The 19,093-nt window shown below is 50.3% G+C and overlaps 1 protein-coding gene across 5 annotated transcripts in view; it reads right to left on the bottom strand.

Annotated features, from left to right (window-relative positions):
- Positions 1-543: 543 nt before the first annotated feature.
- syvn1 (synovial apoptosis inhibitor 1, synoviolin) overlaps positions 544-19,093 on the bottom strand; it is a 79,824-nt gene continuing 61,274 nt past the window's right edge. For all 5 annotated transcript variants that reach the window (XM_059955144.1, XM_059955142.1, XM_059955146.1 and 2 more), the window contains 5 exons: positions 18,703-18,864; positions 13,075-13,221; positions 9,930-10,116; positions 5,214-5,383; positions 544-3,157 (listed from right to left, as the gene is read on the bottom strand). In XM_059955144.1, coding sequence (XP_059811127.1) covers positions 3,006-3,157; positions 5,214-5,383; positions 9,930-10,116; positions 13,075-13,221; positions 18,703-18,864 — 818 coding nt within the window. In that variant the 3' untranslated portion in view covers positions 544-3,005. The remainder of the gene's footprint in view (positions 3,158-5,213; positions 5,384-9,929; positions 10,117-13,074; positions 13,222-18,702; positions 18,865-19,093) is intronic.

The following is a 19,093-nucleotide window of genomic DNA, read 5'->3' as shown; positions in this document are numbered from 1 at the left end:
AGAGAAATTCTTAATAGAGTTCAGCTCCGTTGCCACCCATATTGGGCAGTCAGATTGGTTGTGGAAATGAGAACAAAAGATGAGACAGCATATGTTAGCTGCCCAGTAATAACAGTGGAAATTGGGCAGAGCCAAGCCCCCAACACTAGATTTTTGAAGATGGACTTTATTCGGTCCGGGACACTCGCCCTTCTATAAGTAGGGCGATATGACTGAGTCTAGACAGTCAAAAAAGACTTCAGGAATGAAAGTTGGTATGGATTGAAAAAGGTGAAAGAATTGAGGAAAGATGTTCATTTTGACAACATTAATTCGGCCCATCAGGGACATTTAACTGTCATTCATTCTTTGGGGCACTCCCCTGTTTTTGTGCAAAGAAAGCAGAATTTCAGGACGTATATTGTACACATTAGATGATTAAATGCACTTTTTGAATGAGATTATTCAACACATTGTGCCCATGCTGGCTGACAAAACAGCGAAGATTAATTCTGCTCAGAGAATCACACCCACTGCATTCTTGGGTAGAAACAACACAAGCAAGACAGAACCAGCGGATTTTTATTGTGCTCTATGTACAACTCCAGCTATTAAAAATTTATACAATATATACAAATTAAATAATCAAATCACAAAACCCTCACCCCTATAGAGCTCAGACTTAGATGCAAGGATTCTAAGGAGAGATCCCAGCTTCAGAAGTGGCAGAGGGGAGGATATTTCTGTGTCAGCCCAGGCCACTTCCCCCCCACCACCTGAAGTTCAATGGCATCCTGGCCCAGGTCAACTGAAAAGAGACTACGCTGGGACACAACCCCACTCTGCTCCTGAATATCAGCATGCAGGCTGAAAGGAGCGAGTGACCGGGTCGAAACCAACTGTGGATTTCCGTTCCAGGGCACAGTGATCCAAATGAGTTTGTCAACTTTTGGGAAATGGCTAACACTCACTAATCCTACCAATCTGTCCCCCCCACCCCACCTCTGGAATACCCCAGAGTGGAATGAACCACTGGCGGCACAGACATTCGCCGAATCAAAGCCCACACGCAGGGTAAAAATGTTTTGGCGGCCTGTGGGAATGGAACGGGAGCGCTTCCCGTCAGGCTGACTGCAGACAGCAGCAAGGTACGCAGCACGGGCCGAGCTTGATGCCGGGATTCTGAGACGCAGCACCAAGACTTGCTGCGATAGGTGGCAGATCTCGTGCACTACAGCAATTAATCTCACCCTATTTAATCTATCCCGCCCTTTGTTCCGCACCCTCACCCCCTCCCCCCAATAGTGGAAACGTTTAAAAACAAACAGAAAGGTGAACTGGTACAGGAAAGGGTCTTCGTGAACAGTACGCTGGGCCGACGATCACAGGGTGAAAGACTGGGAGGACCTGCTCAGAAACGAAACAATTTCTAACGAATCCCCAGACTCAAACACCTCCGAGACCCCCCGCGCCAGCCAAACTGGTGCAAGCTGGATGCCCCCGAGTCAATAGATCAAGCAATCCCAAAGGTGGTGGGGAGGGAATGAAGAGACGAACCTTAAACGTCCTGTCATGAAGTCACAGTCCACCGCAAGAGGGAACTCCAATTTCATAACACCCCGATTCAGATGGCACCCGTTGGGAGTGGCAGTGATAAAGGGCAAACTTTATTAAATCTATGCACTTAATGAGACAGCTCCAACAATTCCACCGTATTAAATTAACACTCGGAAAATTGAGCAGATAAAGAAGGGAAGAGAGAGGACTGAATACACACACACACAGTCCCCAACTCCTCACTAATTCTGACCTATAAAATATCTTGGAAAGAACAGAGCGAATGAGGAACAAAAAGTGCCAGTCCCCTCGACCCTTGGGTTTGCGTAAACAGCATCCACTCACCAATCAAATCCATCGAGGTCACTCTCGCGGACCCCGTCAGAGCTTCAGACACACACACAACAAACCCGGCATCTTGCTGAACTTGCCACATGATCCTCAGGAGAGGACTATGAACACTCTGCTGGCTCGTAATCTCCCTGCACTGAGAACCCAACTTGCACTCAAAGTCAAAATTCTCCTGTAGGATTTCAAACCAAAAATGAACTGCTTGAAGCAAAAAAAGAAAAAGGAAATAATTTAATCTGGGGATGATACAAGTCACAGCAAGCTTCAGTCCGAGATCATTTCCATTTCTGTACTTTGGGGCGCACAATACCAGTCAGGCCTGATCTCGTTTCGCAAAACCCTCGTCTCAGATTCTTTCCCTGCCCACGAACTCCCTACTTGACGGCAGAAGGACATTGTCCCTCATCTCCCATTTTTTGCCCTCTGAAGTAAAAAAAAAGTCATCCGCACATTAGCGACAGGTTCATATTCAGACCAGGTAACGATTCGGAAATTATTTCAGGGCCGCCCTGCTCCGAGGTTTCAACCGAGGGTGCTGAGTTTGTCGAGTTAATGAGCGATAGACAGAGGAGCGGTCTGGTCATCGATATTTATCACAGTTCTGTCTCACAAGTGGTTCCGACCCCTGCAATAAGCGGCGCTACCAGCCTAAGCTGGGTGACCAGGAGGAGAGCGGTGTTTGTGCTGGGGAGGGGAGGAGGGACAGGACATCACCAGCAGGTACTTCAGATCCGGGTCTTCATGCGGAGACTGTCAGTGGGTGTTCTCACAAGGCTTGTGTGGTGGTGGGGGGGGGGGAGAGGGAGCTGCTGGTGGTGAACGGGAGACGGGCGACGGCAGCCCTGAGGACAAAGCGAGGCCGCTCCATGTTGCTTCGATAGTTCAAGGCCACCCGAGTGAAGGGGACCGGACGAAAGGTGGCAGCTGGTGTATGCTTTCATTCAGTGGAGACCTCTGGTGCGGCGGGTGGCCGGCCAGCCGGGTCTCATTAATCGGATAATCAGTGTCACTTGATGCGAATGTCGAGGGGGGGGGGGGGGGGAAGGAAACCAGAGAAATCCCCCTCCATCCCTGCCCCCGGGGGCATCTTCACGCCCTCCCGTCCACCCTACTCTCAGTCACTGCTGGGCGTTGGGCTGCTCGAGCTTCCGGAGTCTCCGCCTGCGCAGTTCGGCAGTGTCTGGCTCTCCAACAGACTCTTCCCCATCTTCCGGGAGGTTGTCCGAGGGCAGCGGGGTGTAGCCCACAGCGCCTTCCAGGTCATTCTGCCCTGTGAGAAGTGAACGCGGGTCACATTAGCGCAGGGGGATGGGTGGAGGATCCCTACACCCCTCCCAGAAATGCAACCACCTCCCAAGCAAATGCCGAGGAACTTCCCTCCCCGCGGGGCGACTCTGCGGACTTGGAACAGTTTCAGGATCTTTGTGGCCACAGGGAATGGATGGGCAATGCTTTGGGTCAAAACCCTTCACCGGGACACAGAGACTAGGGGAGGAGGGCCAGTACAGAGGGTGGAAGGAGGGGCTGGGAGGCGATGGGTGGGTCCTGGTGAGGAGGGATGATGGGCAGATGAAGGAGGGAAGAGTGGGAGTAGTGAGAGAGACTGAGGTGTTGGGTGGATCCAGCTGAGGAGGGATGAGAGGAAGATGGGGAGAATGGTTATAGTGATCGAGGCTGGGAGGTGATGGGTGGATGAAGGTGAGGAGGGATGATGGGCAGATGGAGAGGGGAGAGTGGGGATAGTGGCAGAGGGTGGGAGGTGATGGGTGGATCTGGGTGAGCAGGGATGATGGGCAGATGGAGGAGTGGGGATAGTGACAGGCAGGAGGTGATAGGTGGATCCTAGTCAGGGGGGATGAGAGGCAGATGGAAGAGGGGAGAGTGGGGTTAGTGACCGAGGCTGGGAGGTGAGCAGGGATAATGGGCAGATGGAGGAGTGGGGATAGTGACAGGCAGGAGGTGATGGGTGGATCCCAGTCAGCAGGGATGATGGGCAGATGGAGAGAGGAGAGTGGGGATAGTGACAGACAGGAGGTGATAGGTGGAAGTGACAAAGGGCTGAAGATATTGAAATCTAACAGGATGCTGGAACATGGTATAAAGGGAGGGTGGTATTGGTTTATTATTGTCAGATGTAGTAAAAAGCTAGTCAAATGGATCAAATCATTACACCATGCATTGAGGTAGAACGAGGTGAAACAATCACAGTTGTGAATGAAGTGTAACAGCCTCGGAGTGCAGTGCAGGTGCGGAATAACGTGACGATTGTGACGAGATGGATTGGGGTCAAGAGCAATGTCCCCCCCAAGGTGTGCGCATGCACCTCTTTTGCATTGTGTGAAAGGAATTGCATTGTGACGGACCTTGGGGAGCCAGAGAGCTCAGGAACCACTGCCCACAGCAGCTGCTGAGTCAGGAGCAAGTCCATGTAAAGATAAATGTGCGGAGAGTGAAATAAACACCATTTGAGAATTTTAATGCGCTAACGGCATCCATCAACGGAACAGAAACACTGTGGATCCAGCAGCAGCTGCGGGCGGCGGGTCCTGAGCTCCCCTGGGTCCTAAAGACCATCCTCACGGCACAAGTCCTTTGTGCGCGGTGAACACCTTAGAGGGAACATCGGTCCAACTCGTTGTACGAGAGGTCCCTTCAAGAGTTTAGTAGCAGTTGGAGGGAAGCTGTCCTTGGGCCTAATGATGTGTGCTTACAGGCTTTGGTACCTCCTGCCCAATGGGAGAGGGGAGAAGAGGGAGCACAGTTACCAGAAGCTGGAGAATACTCTGTCGTTGCTGCCCGGGTGAGGTATGGCTCCTGGTTCCATGTTCCACCTCCCTCTCCCGGTTGATGCCGCCGCCTGCGGCCCTCGGTCACCTCCCAGCCTCCGTCACTATTCCCACTCTCTCCTCCCACATCTGCCCGTCACTCCTCCTCCACAAGTCGGGGTGGAGCGAGAAGCTGCTAGTGGCAGAGCACAGGTGCTAGCACGGAGCAGACAGGCTGAATGGCCCATTTGCACGACCAAAGTTCCACCTGGCACCTTGGGATTAACAGAGGACGGGAGTGGAATTCCCATCAGCAAGCTGTTTGGTCAGGGGAACGGCTTGCTCACAGTAATTGTGCTGTGGAAACCCAGGGCATCTGTTTCAAAGACATGAGATTTGAAAGTCACCAAACTGCGGACAAGCCTGCCGGTCGCACAGACCGCCCACCCCGAATTCCTCCTCACTTGACTCCACTCTCCTGGGTACATGGATTTCGGGAAGGGGCACACGCGCGCGGTGTGACGCCTACCATTCCAATCCCGCCTCCTTGCGGAAACCTACCTATTTCTTCAGGCGTTGGAGCGCGTTGTGCCGAGCTGTTGTCAGCCACCGGGGCTGGAGAGGGGCCAGGCTCTTCTGGTGAACTCGTCTGTGATCCAGTCGCCAGCTCCGCTGTCTCTGTGCTTGGTACCGTGCTCTCGGCCGTTGCTGCTGCTGGCGGCCTTGGGGGGCTAGGAAAAGGCAGGTGGATCAGCCTCATGTAAAATTCGCTCCCCCCCCCACTCTGAAATCATCTTCAAATGCCTCATAAAAAAGGTGGCAGCCATCACCAAGGACCCCCATCACCCAGGACATGCCCTCTTCTCATTGCTACCATCAGGGAGGTGGTACAGGAGCCTGAAGGCACACACTCAACGATTCAGGAACAGCTTCTTCCCCTCTGCCATCAGGGAGGAGGTACAGGAGCCTGAAGACACACACTCAACGATTCAGGAACAGCTTCTTCCCCTCTGCCATCAGGGAGGAGGTACAGGAGCCTGAAGACACACACTCAACGATTCAGGAACAGCTTCTTCCCCTCTGCCATCAGGGAGGAGGTACAGGAGCCTGAAGACACACACTCAACGATTCAGGAACAGCTCTTTCCCCTTCACCAGATTTCCAAATAGACAATGAACCCATGAACACCATCTCATTAATTTTATCCTGGTTTCTGCACTTTTTTTTGTGTATTTTTAAAAATATAAATATTTACAGAGATTTGTAAATTCAGCCAACTCCATCATGGTCATCAGCTCCCTCGCCACAGACATCTTTAAAAGGCAACGCCTCCATCTTTAAGGACCCCCAGCATCCGGGACATGCCCTCTTCTCATTAAACCCAGAGAGAACGTACGGGACCCCTTCTTGCTGTTTCAAGAACAGCTCCTTTCCTACACTGCCAGATATCTGAACTGTCCACCGCACTATATCGTGGAGTTAGGGGCTACGGGGAGCTGAAGAACTCGAGAAGGAGCAAGACTGGGCCTCCTCCGAGGGGAATGATGTGGGCCAAGTGGCTAAAATACACTTTGGCTGCAGGGATAATTCTGTACGTTTTAAAATAGTTATGGAAAAAGACAGAACAAATCCTGAACCGGAGCAGGACCGAGCAGAGGATCGACTGAAAAGCCTCGTGCCTGAAATGACTGTTCCTTTACCATAGGGTCACATCAAAAATGCTCTTGTAAAGTTGATGGAGAGATGTGCAGAATTCAGTAATTGCAATGTTAATGTGGTGAGTCTCTGTTGGGAAGAAATTCCTCAGAAAGAAGTGAAGAGGACTGGAAGATGTAGTCTCCTTGTGGGTAGAGTTCAGAAACCGCAGAGGGTAAAAAGACTCGGATGGGAGCTATATGCAGGATGAGTAGCTAGGGTGTGGGAATCAGATTACAACAAGCATTTTTATAAAAGGGCAATGTTACCGTAGTCACAGGGGATTTCAATAAGCAGGTAGATTGGGAAAAAAAACACAAGACTAGTAATGGATCCCAAGAAAAGGAATTCGTAGAATTCCTAAGAGATGGCTTTTTTAGAGCAGCTTGTGGTCAAGCTCATGATGCAAAAATCAATTCTGGATTGGGTACTGTGTAATGAGACAGATTTGATTTCAGCTTAAGGGAAAGGAACCCTTAGGAGACAGCAATTCACCCTGCAGTTTGAGAGAGAAAAGCTAAAGACAGATGAATCAGCATTACAGTGAAAGTAAAGGGAACTGCAGAGGCATGGGAGAAGCGCCGGCCAAAGTTGATTGTAAGGGAACACCAGCAGGGATGATGGCAGAGCAGCAACGGCTGGAGTTTCTGGAAGCAATTCGGAAGGCACAGAATAGATGTATCCCAAAGTATTCTAAAGGGGGACGATGTAGCTGTGGCTGTTAAGTGGAAGTATAAAATCAAGAGTGCAGATAATAAAGCAAAAATTATCGGGAAGATAAGAGGTTTGGAAAGCTTCTAACATCCAACAGAAAGCAACTAAAGATGCAATAAGCTATGAAGGCAAGAGAGTAAAAATACACAAGACTTCACCAAAAGTGTTTTTCAGATATTGAGGAAGGAAATTAAGAAAAGTAAATTTTGAATTAAATTTTGTTGTCGAGCCTGACTAGTTAAGCATTGATCAAGATTTGGGTCATGGGAGTGACAGGATAAGAGACAGACGCCTCTTCAGCTAGCTAACAATCGTCCATGCCACCAATGAGGAACCGCTACCCTTTGTCCGAGACTGTCTGGATAATAGAGGAAATGACTGTAGACATGCAGTTCTGGGACATTTGTCTACTGGCTGACACCTAACAAGTGCTTCTTCAAATCCCTAAGTATGTTTGGCTGTTGCCCACTGCCCAAAGTTTACTGTATAAATTCAAGACACCAATGACACTGGCAGAGTCGTAAGGGAACGACTCCTCGTGATCAAGTATTAAAGGGTTAACTGTATACCGAGGTCTATTTCTGCTTGGTAACGGGGTAAGTTATCTTACAGGGTAAACGTTTTCGACAGAGGCAACAGAGGCGAGAGGGGATATCAGACCTTTGGAAAATAATGCTGGAGAGGTTGTAACGGGGTCAAAGAAATGACAGACTGATTTTGCATCAGTCTTTACTGTGCAGAAGTGAGCGCAGTTGTCACCACAAGGGAAAATGAAAGGTCTAAAGGTAGGCCTGGACTAGATGGACTACACTCCAGGGAAAGAGATTATGGAAGCATTAGTAATGGTCCTTCAGGAATCACTAGATTCTGGAATGGTTCTGAAATGTCGCTCTGGGCATGGCAGGGTGAGGACAAGTCTCTACCAAAAGTGGAACAGGGTGCGTTTTCCCTTTGCTAGCCTGCAGGTCACCCTTGGGCAAGCCGTAGCACCTACTTAGCCTCCCTGATCAGGGTCACGTGAAGCCAGTGGTGGAGGGTTGTACGAGCAGCTGGTCGCAGTTATGCGACCACTGGCGCCAGGGAGACAATCCCTGAACAGTATTGATAACTGCTGGGGTCCTCGTCTTGTAAAGACTCTGCCCAGAAGGCGGCAATGGCAAACCACTTTTGAAGAAAAATTTGCCAGGAACAATCGCGGTCATGGAACGACCACGATCGCCCACATCACATGACATGGCACATAACAAGGATGGGTTTGCTCTTTAAGGGAGGGAGGCAAAAGGCAGGAAATTATAGGCCTGTTCGCCTGACTTCAGTGGCTGGGAAGATGTCGGGAGTCCATTATTAAGCACGAGGTTTCAGAATACTTGGGAGGTGCTTGATAAAAATAGGCCAAAATCAGCACGGTTTCTTTATATGGGGGAAATCTTGCTTAGCAAATCAGTTGGAATTCTTTGAGGAAACAACAAAGGAAAGTGAGTTGATGCAATTTACTTGGATTTTCAGGCCTTTGACAAGGTGCTGCTCAGAGGATGCTTAACAAGACAAGCCCAGAGTCTTACAGGACAGGTACTAGCAGGGTCAGATTAGCCAGCTGGCAGGAGGCAGAGTGGGAATAAAGGGGGCCTTTTCTAGCAGGCTGCCAGTGACGAGTGATGCTCTGTAGGAATCAGGGCTGGGACTGCTTCTTTTCACATTATATGTCGATGGTTTCGATTCGACGATGGAATTGACGGCTCTGTCGTTAAGATTGCAGACGAATCAAAGACAGGTTTGGAAGGTGGTGCTGAGGAAACAGGGAGTCTGCCCGTTCTCCTAGTCGAAGTCCCAAAAGAAGTGGCAGATGGAATAAAGGATTAGGCTGTGGAGCAAATTCAGAAATCAGAGTCTTCATGCAGGGCTCACAAAGGTCAGCTTGCAGGTTGAGTCAGTGATGAGGAAGACAAATGCAAAGTTAAGCATTCACTTTGAGAGGACCAGAGTGTAAATGCAAGGATGTAATTTTGAGGCTTTATAAGGCATTGGTCAGACTGCACGCAAGTGTCGAGAGCAGTTTTGAGCCCCTTATCTGAGAAAGTATGTCCCAGCATTGAGGAGGGTCGAGAGGCGGCTCAGAGGGAATGAAAGGGTTAACACACGAGAAGCACTTGACGGCTTTGGGCCCGTCTCCGCTGGATTTAGAAGAATGAAGGCGGTGGGGGAGAATCTTACTGAAATTCATCGAATATTGAAAAGCCTAGATAAAGTGGAATCTAGGACCAGAGGGCCCAGCATCAGAATAGGACGTCCCTTCAAAGCAGATGGGGAAGGACCTCATTGCCACAGGTGCACGTGGGGGGCAAAGTCATTGGGTACATGTACAGTGGAGGCTGTGAGACTCCTGAGCAGGCAGGGCATCAAAGGGAAAGGGGAGAGGGATGACAAATCAGCCATGATGGATTGGCGGAGCAGATGAGGGGCCCAGCTCTGATCCTACGTCTCATTTAAGTGACATTTGGATTTGTACATTGGAGGGTTTGGGGCCAACACGGGCATGTTGGACAAGTATGGAAGATGCTGAGGGGCCTTTTTCCGAGCTGCGTTACTTTGGCTCTCCATTACTCCCAGGTCAAGCACACTCACATTGAATGGCGGGGCAGGCTTGGCACCGCAAGCCATTTGAGCACAGTCAGGCCATCCAGCCCTGTCCCGTTTGCTCTGCCATTCCATTGTGACCCCCCCCCCCCAACCCCAGGAGGGCAAGTGGCCCACTCCTGCTCCTATTTTTAGTGCGCAAAGGGCAGCAAGGAGTACAAGCTGAGGGTGTGGTTGACCACTTTTCTGCTTGCTATATCAGCCTTGAGACAGAAGGCCTGGACCTCAACCTACCTGAGGGTAGCGACGACTGAGAGGTACTGGTGGATCTGGACCATGGCTGCGTCCAGCAGTGTGTGAATGTTCTGGAGGCACTGGAGCCGGGCTTCCAGGTTCTGCCGCTCCTGCCCTTCCATCGCCCGCAGCTCCTCTTCCGTCAGCCCGGCAAAACCGGACGGGGGCATCGGCATCGGAGGCATTGCTAGAGAAGGCAGACAGAGAGAGAGAGAGATCCAACCAGGCTTTTCATTACAAACTGAATGCCATCTATAAATTTGCTGACGATTGTTGGCAGAATCTCAGAGGCGATGACGAGAGGGCGTACAGGAGCAGGATATACCAGCTGGTGGAGTGGTGTCGCAGCAACAACCTTGTACTCAATGTCAGTCAGATCAAAGAGCTGATTGTGGACTTCAGGAAAGGTCAGATGCGGGAACACACACTAGTTCTCAGAGGGATAAGAAGTGAGGGACAGAGCAATTGCAAATTCCAGGACGTTGATATCTCTGAGGACCTAACCTGGACCCAACATATCGATACAACTACAAAAGCAGCTAGACAGCAGCTATATTTCATTAGGAGTTTGAGATTTGGTTTGTCACCTAAACCACTTGCAAATTTCTGCAGATGTACCGTGGAGAGCATGCTAACTGGCTGCATCACCGTCTGGTATGGGGTGGGGTGGGGGGTTGGCTACTGCACAGGATCGAAATAAACTGCAGAAAGTTGTAAACTCAGTCAGCTCCCTCATGGGCACCAGCCTCTGTAGTATCCAGCACATCTTTAAGGAGCAGTCCCTCAAATAATTGGCGTCCCACCACTCAGGACATGCTCTCTTCTCATTGCTACCATCAGGGAGTTGGTACAGGAGCCTGAAGGCACACACTCAACGATTCAGGAACAGCTTCTTCCCCTCTGCCGTCCGATTTCTGAACGGACACTGAACCCATGTACACTGCCTCACTTTGCACCACAACCAACTTCCTTTTAATAGAATTCTGTATAAAATCTGTACATAATTTATACATTGTTCTTTAACAGGATAATTAGTGTGGCTTAGCAAGGGGCAGGTCATGCCTCACAAGCTTGGTTGAGTTCTTTGAGGATGTGACACAGCATGTGGATGAATGCAGAGCAATGGATCTGGTGTACATGGATTTTAGTACGACGTTTGATAGAAGGCTCATTCAGAAACGCGGGTGACAAGGGTTCCGGGGAAGTGTGGTCGTTGTGTGGATTCAGAGCTGGCAGAGGGTGGCTGCAGATGGAATGTATTCTTCCTGCAGTTTACTGACCAGTGATGTTCTGCAGCCTTTTGTGCTGGGACCTCTGCTCTTTCTGATTTTAAATAAATTACTTGGATGAGGAAGTTGAGTGGGATGGTACCTCTGGACAACAAAGATTTTGCTTCCCGAATACTTTTGTAAAATCAACAACAGAACGTTTTTAGCTGAGTTGAATTACTGCAAAACGTCAACACCGTTAAGCATTAGATTCAATTCAAGGTGATTTCTCGTTCCTCCAAATTCCTACGTGATACAAGTAGTCTGATATTATATTTGAGTTCAGCTTCAAGCAGTCTATCGGAAACAATAAAAATCTGAGGAAGCAACACTTTGGAGAAAATTTATTGTCCAGAGTAATACACAAAGGATACAAAAGTCGGTGGTGCTGTGGACAGTGAAGGTTGTCATAGGTTACAATGGGATATTAATCGGGTGGACAGCTGGGCTAAGAAGAGGCAAATGCAGTTCAACACTGGAAAGTGTGAGACGATTCACGTTGCAAGGTCAAATTTGAAGGCAGCTTACGGGGTTAACAACAGAATTCTTAGTGGAATGGAAGAACAGAGGGAGCTTGCGGTTCACATCCGTAGACCCCTCAAAGTTGCCACGTAGGGTTGTTAAGAAGGCATCCTTCATTAGTGGGGGGGGGGGGGCGGGTCTGTATTCAAGAACTGCAAGGCGACACTGCAGATCTACAAAATGCTGGTCAGACCACACTGGGAATATTGTGTTCGGTTCTGGCCCGCCTCATTAGGGGAAGGACGTGGAAGATTTAGAGAGGGTGCAGAGGAGCTTTTGCAAGATGCTGCCTGGATTAGACAGCACGTCACATGAGGAAAGGTCGAGTGAATTCTTTGGAGAGAGGGAGGGCGAAGTGACTTGATAGAGGCGTATAAGATAAGAGACCTTCCCACCCCAAGGGGGAAAATGGCTAATACAAGGGGCATAACTTCAAACTGAAAAATGGGGGGGGGGGGGGGGAGGGGGGGGTGAGTCAAAGATAAACCTTTAGAAAGAGTCTGGTAGATACACTGAACAAGCTGCCCAGAGTCAGTGGTAGAGGCAAGTACATTAAGGGAATTTAGAAAACTCTTTGACAAATAGAAGATACAAAAATAGAGGTAGACTGATCTTAGTGTGGGCTAAAAGGTCAGCACAATATTGTGGGCCGAAGGGCCTGTACTGTTCTCTGAGCTTGTGAATGATGCTGCAGGTTTTCATTGCACCCTTAATAGTGACGATAAACTTGACTGATCTATCTGACTCCACAACAGGTCACCAGCCACCTCAGACCCCACAGACGTAGAGTGAAAGCAATTTATCCTCGTCCCCAGTGGTCCACGCAAAAAAGAACATGGGGGAGGGGGAGGGACACACACACAGAAAATACTGGAGGAACTCAGCAGGTCAGGCAGCATCTATGGAGAGGAATAAAAAGTTGACATTTCGGGCTGAGACACTTCTGCAAGGCTCAGTTTCAGTCTTGACCTGCTGAGTTCTGTCCTTTAGATAACGACCCTTTTGATGGGCCGAATGGCCTAATTCCACTCCTGCGTCTTTAGAGAATATGCAAAGATGAGGAAATTTGCAGATGCTGGAAATTCAAGCAACACGCACAAAATGCTGTTGGAACGCAGCATCTATAGGAAGACGTTTCGGATCAAGACCCTTTGTCACTCCTGACGAAGGGTCTCGGCCCAAAACGTCGACTGTACTTCTTCCTATAGAGGCTGCCTGCCCTGCTGCGTTCCACCAGCATTTGTCTTTGGAGAAAAGTTTGGATCTGAAGGCAACACACTGAACTTCACCCGATGCCAACTGCGGGGGCAGAGGACCACCCGCTGCCATTAATATACCCAGCACTCAACTCTTACCAAAGGGTGGCGGTGGCATTCCCATCCAGGGGGCTGATGGGAAGGGAGGGAGGGAGAAGGGGAATCCCGGGATCGCTCCCAGAGGCGGTGGCTCCAGACCGGTCCTTGCCGCTGGTTCGCTGGCCCGCGACGTGTCGCCGTTAGCAGCTGGAATACAAAAACCGCAGCGGTTGGTGGGCAGACGACAGTGACCGAGCAAAGAGAAGTAGAAAGGACGGGCTCGCCAGGGCCAGCTCTGCTTCCATTTCCCCTCTCACACCTCAGAAGCGACAAACCAACATCCTGGCCTCATCTGTCCCAGTTCAAAGTGTATACAGTGCTGTTCAGAAGTCTTAAACACAATAGCTAGGGTGCCTGAGACTTTTGCAGAGTAATGTAGTAATTTAATGCATTGCACTCTACTATGGCGCAAAAGAAAAATTTTGGCATGTGAATGATAAACCCGAGTCTGATATCGGTCTCTATTGTGGACTGGGAGTGGGAAGGGGGCAGGAAACCCTGATTTTATCTTGTTTTGGCCCTTACACTGACCACCAGCACTGCATTTCCCTGTAACGTCCACTTTATGAGGTAACACCCGCTCGTTAATGCAAATATCAAACCAGCCAATCATGTGGCAGCATCTCGATGTATTGAGAACACGCCGACGTGGCCAAGAGGCTCAGACCAGACGTCAGAATGGGGGGAGGAATGTGATGTCAGTGGCTCTGACCGTGGAATGATTCTGTGCCAGACGGGGTGGTTTGAGTATCTCAGAAACTGCTGATCTCCTGGGATTTTCACCCACAGCAGTCTCGAGAGTTTACGGAGAATGGCGAGAGAAACAAAAAGAAACGTTCAGCGTGAGCGGCAGTCCTGTGGGCGAAAACTACTTGTCAGTGAGGAGAACGGCCAGACCATTCAGGCTGACAGGAAGGCGACGGTAACTCAAATCACCACGCGTTGCAACGTAGAAACAGAAAATAGGTGCAGGAGTAGGCCATTCGGTCCTTCGAGCCCGCATCACCATTCAGTATAATCATGGCTGATCATCCAACTCAGAGCCCTGTACCTGCTTTCTCTCCATACCCCCGATCCCTTTAGCCACAAGGGCCATATCTAACTCCCTCTTAAATATAGCCAATGAACCGGCCTCAACTGTTTCCTGTGGCAGAGAATTCCACAGATTCACCACTCTCTGTGTGAAGAAGTTTTTCCTCATCTCGGTCCTAAAAGGCTTCCTCTTTATCCTTAACTGTGACCCCTCGTTCTGGACTCCCCCAACATCGGAAACAATCTTCCTGTCCAATCCCTTTAGAATTTTATACGTTTCAATAAGATCCCCCCTCAATCTTCTAAATTCAACAGTGGCGAATGCACAACACGTCGACCCTTGAAGTGTCTGGTCGACAGCAACAACTCCCGTTCCTAGTGAAGTGTCTGGTCGACAGCAACAACTCCCGTTCCTAGTGAAGTGGCTGGTCGACAGCAACAACTCCCGTTCCTAGTGAAGTGGCTGGTCGACAGCAACAACTCCCGTTCCTAGTGAAGTGGCTGGTCGACAGCAACAACTCCCGTTCCTAGTGAAGTGGCTGGTCGACAGCAGCAACTCCCGTTCCTAGTGAAGTGTCTGGTCGACAGCAACAACTCCCGTTCCTAGTGAAGTGGCTGGTCGACAGCAGCAACTCCCGTTCCTAGTGAAGTGTCTGGTCGACAGCAACAACTCCCGTTCCTAGTGAAGTGGCTGGTCGACAGCAACAACTCCCGTTCCTAGTGAAGTGTCTGGTCGACAGCAACAACTCCCATTCCTAGTGAAGTGGCTGGTCGACAGCAACAACTCCCGTTCCTAGTGAAGTGGCTGGTCGACAGCAACAACTCCCGTTCCTAGTGAAGTGGCTGGTCGACAGCAACAACTCCCGTTCCTAGTGAAGTGGCTGGTCGACAGCAACAACTCCCGTTCCTAGTGAAGTGGCTGGTCGACAGCAACAACTCCCGTTCCTAGTGAAGTGGCTGGTCGACAGCAACAACTCCCGTTCCTAGTGAAGTGGCTGGTCGACAGCAACAACTCCCGTTCCTAGTGAAGTGTCTGGTCGACAGCAACAACTCCCGTTCCTAGTGAAGTGGCTGGTCGACAGCAACAACTCCCGTTCCTAGTGAAGTGGCTGGTCGACAGCAACAACTCCCGTTCCTAGTGAAGTGGCTGGTCGACAGCAACAACTCCCGTTCCTAGTGAAGTGTCTGGTCGACAGCAACAACTCCCGTTCCTAGTGAAGTGGCTGGTCGACAGCAACAACTCCCGTTCCTAGTGAAGTGGCTGGTCGACAGCAACAACTCCCGTTCCTAGTGAAGTGGCTGGTCGACAGCAACAACTCCCGTTCCTAGTGAAGTGGCTGGTCGACAGCAACAACTCCCGTTCCTAGTGAAGTGGCTGGTCGACAGCAACAACTCCCGTTCCTAGTGAAGTGGCTGGTCGACAGCAACAACTCCCGTTCCTAGTGAAGTGGCTGGTCGACAGCAACAACTCCCGTTCCTAGTGAAGTGGCTGGTCGACAGCAACAACTCCCGTTCCTAGTGAAACGGCCACAGTGAACATTCTGCAATCTGTTATCGTTTTCCTTGTAACTCCCTTGTATTTTTGGAACGATCTGTCTGGATGGCATGTAAAATAAATCTTTTCACTGCATCCCCCATACACATGACAATTATAAAGCAATTACTAAGATGACAGAAGCTATTTTCTTAATGTAGCAGGCAAGATGGGGGGGGGGGGGGGGGGAGTTGGCCGATTCGAGTCGGGAGGGAACTCGAAGTAAACAACGTGGCACACTGTGACATTGAAACAGCAAGCTGTTTGTCTTCCCTCTCTCTCACTAGCAGGGAGGGGGAAGAGAGAGGCATTGGGATAGACCGTAGTCTTTGATGGAGGGGGGAGCAAACTGCTATTGTCTACTTGGTGGGTGCTGATGCTTTGCTGGAACAAGTGACGGGGGATGGTTGATTAGCTACTGCATAGAGGCAGGGTTTTGGATTCTCACACTTTTCTGTCATTCATTCTTTGGGTTCCCCCCCCCCCGTTTCGCGGCTTCCTGTGAAGAGTAAGAATTTCAAGTCGTATGCCGTACATGTACTCATATTAAATTGAACCACTGGACTGTTCAACGTTTGGGACAAAGTCTATGGCAGCTTCCCCTCACTGAAACTATGCCGATGCCCTCAAGATGGCTTCGGAATCCTTCCCTTAGTTCCCGAGCAATTCTCCCCAGTCTCACTTCCAAACAAACAGAAGAACAGCAGACAAAATTAGGCGGCATGGTGGCATAACACTACTAGAGTGCCAGCGAGCCGGGTTCAATTCCTGTCACGGGATGAAAGGAGTTTGTTTGTTCTCCCCGTGACTGAGCGGGCTCCCTCCCGTTTCTTCCCGCATTCCAAAGGTGTCCGGGTTAATTGGTCACCTCGATGTAATTGGCCAGCACGGGCCAGATCGCTGAAAGCAAAAATGCTGGAACAGCACAGCGTGTCGGGCAGCATCTGTGGTGGGAAACGGGCAGTCGAGGTTTCAGGCAGAGTTCCTTCACATGGACCACAAAGAACGTGCTGGGCTGTGGGACAAAGGGCAAGAACAGGGATCTCTGATTGGGAGGAGATGGGGAAGATCCAGGAAATACAGGAGATGTGGGTGGAAGTTCTGTCAAAAACAGCGAGGGGGAAAAGCCCCAGTTTCTGAAAGAGAACCTCTTAGATGTCCTGGAGTGGATGGCTTTATTGGGAGGAGGCAAAACTGTAAGGAATGGTGTCTTTACAAGGGCCAGATATCTAGACGACAGTGAGATCCAGATGCAAGACCTTAATCCAAACATCGACTGCCCATTTCCCTCTGCAGATGCTGCCCGAGCTGGTGTTTAGCTTGTTGCTCCAGATTCCAGCGCCTGCAGTTTTCTGGGTTTCCATTTTAAATAAAAGGCGTTTGCTTTGCCTCACCACTGACACCTGTTTTTGAGTAACTCCTTGACCTGGCCACGGTCTTTTCCCACTTAACGCAATGCCTGACACTTTTCAATTCCATGTCGGGAGCCTGGGAGCCGAGGTAGGAAGCCAGGGGACCCCTGTGCCTGGTCTGATACCCAGTTGGTCAGTGATGGTGTTACCCCTCTGTGGGGTGACAGGGCTACTGGGACCCTGGCTGCCACAGCAGAGGGAAATGACCTTTCTGCCTGCTACTGGAGTGTGCCTTCCTAAGACTGCAAGACATGGGACTTGAAATAGGCCATTCGGCCCATCGGATCTCCTCTGCCACTCCATCATGGCCGATTTATTCTCTCTCAACCGCATCCTCCCCGCAACCTTAATAATCAAGAACCTATCAACCCCTGCCTTAAATATACCCAATGACTTGGCCTCCATGGCAGTTTGTGCCAAAAAATTCCAGATTCGCCACCCCCAGCTAAAGAAATTCTTCCTCAACTTTTCTATAGGGACGTCCTTCTATTGTGAGGCAGCCTCCTCTGGACTGAGACTCCCCTCCCCCCCCCCCCCCCCCCCCCCCCATAAGACACATCCTCTCCACGTCCACTCTATCTGGGTCTTCCCATATGTGACAGGCTTCTACGAGATCCCTGCTCCTCATTCTTCTGGTCCAGCAATGTCAGTAATCCCATTTACAATTAGACAACGCCTACAGTAAACAACCTGAAATTCTTGCTCTTCGCAGACAGCCATGAAATGGGGGGGTGGGGGGCGGGAATCCCAAAGAACGAATCCCAACAGTTCCACACCTCCCAGGCTCACTGTCTCATGAGAGGGGGAGAGGCATCTGTCTCCCCCCAAATGAGAGGGGAGGGTAACAGCTCACCGTTTCGACATTACAATTCGTCGCCTTTATTTTGAGTCCCCCTCGACTCGAGAATCGGCGACAAACTCGGCAATTTACGCTGAATTTGGGACACGTTTACAACTAGTTTCAGGTCAGTGAGCCAGGAAACCCACGCCTCCTCCGGCTCCAATGTAGGACGAGCCTCTCCTTTTGCTCACCCAGTAAATCTGCTTAGAACATACAGTTTAAACCATTGAAGCTCACTTCCCAAAATTTCCTGCTCTCCCTTAAAGGAGCTTGCTGAAAAACTCATTACTTCAGAGATGCAGCACAGTAACAGGGCCACTGCTCAATTCCACCCACGTGACCTACTAACCCGAGCAGGAGAAATTCTGCAGGTGCTGGAAATCCAAGCAACACACACACACACACAAAATGCTGGAGAAACTCAGCAGGCCAGGCAGCATCTACGGGAAGGAGCACTTTCAACGTTTCGGGCCGAGACCCTTCGTCAGGACCGGGGAGAAAAAAAAAGACTCCTCACCATTTTTTCAGCCCTGCCGAAGGGTCTTGGCCCGAAACGTCGACTGTTTACTAGTATTCATAGAAGCTGCCTGGCCTACCGAGTTCCTCCAGCATTGTGTGTGTGTGAGACCTACTAACCCCATGGGTGTTTGGGACATGGGAGGAAAATGATACGAATAAAATAGCTGGGAAAATCTGACAGTCTGGCAGCAAGCTGCAGAGGGCGCAGGATTAACTTTAATTTATTAGCCCAGCACTTCAGCTATTTAAAAGACGTTTTCCTTCGCCTTCACATGCAGTCGAACACTTACCGTTAGACTGAGTGTCCGAGCCGGAGGGAGCCGAAGGGCCGGGCTGTGGCGTGTTGGGGGCCGCACCTGGAGCCTGGGGGAAGAAGTTCTGGCCGAGGTTTGCCACGGGCGGCCAGAAGGGGAAGAGCCCCGGTGGGAAGGGTGGCATCATCCCCGGAGGCACTGGAAGCAGAAAGGGAGGGCAGGGTGAGCACTCGACCGACCCCCTCACAGAAACCCACCTCTGGCTGTGCCCACTGTTTCGACAGGAGATGACGGTGAGCACAAACCACTGCAGGAGACAGCCCAGCGCCCTGACCATCTGTTCCACAAAGAGGGCAAGGAAGTCTTTCCCTGGTGATTATCCCCCTGTACCTCACTTGTTGGATTTAAATTCCTCGAAGATATCAAT

Source organism: Hypanus sabinus, chromosome 31 (genome assembly GCF_030144855.1).
Source record: "Hypanus sabinus isolate sHypSab1 chromosome 31, sHypSab1.hap1, whole genome shotgun sequence".
NCBI classification, from domain to species: Eukaryota; Metazoa; Chordata; class Chondrichthyes; order Myliobatiformes; family Dasyatidae; genus Hypanus; species Hypanus sabinus.
This window is presented reverse-complemented; position numbering and strand designations above follow the sequence as displayed.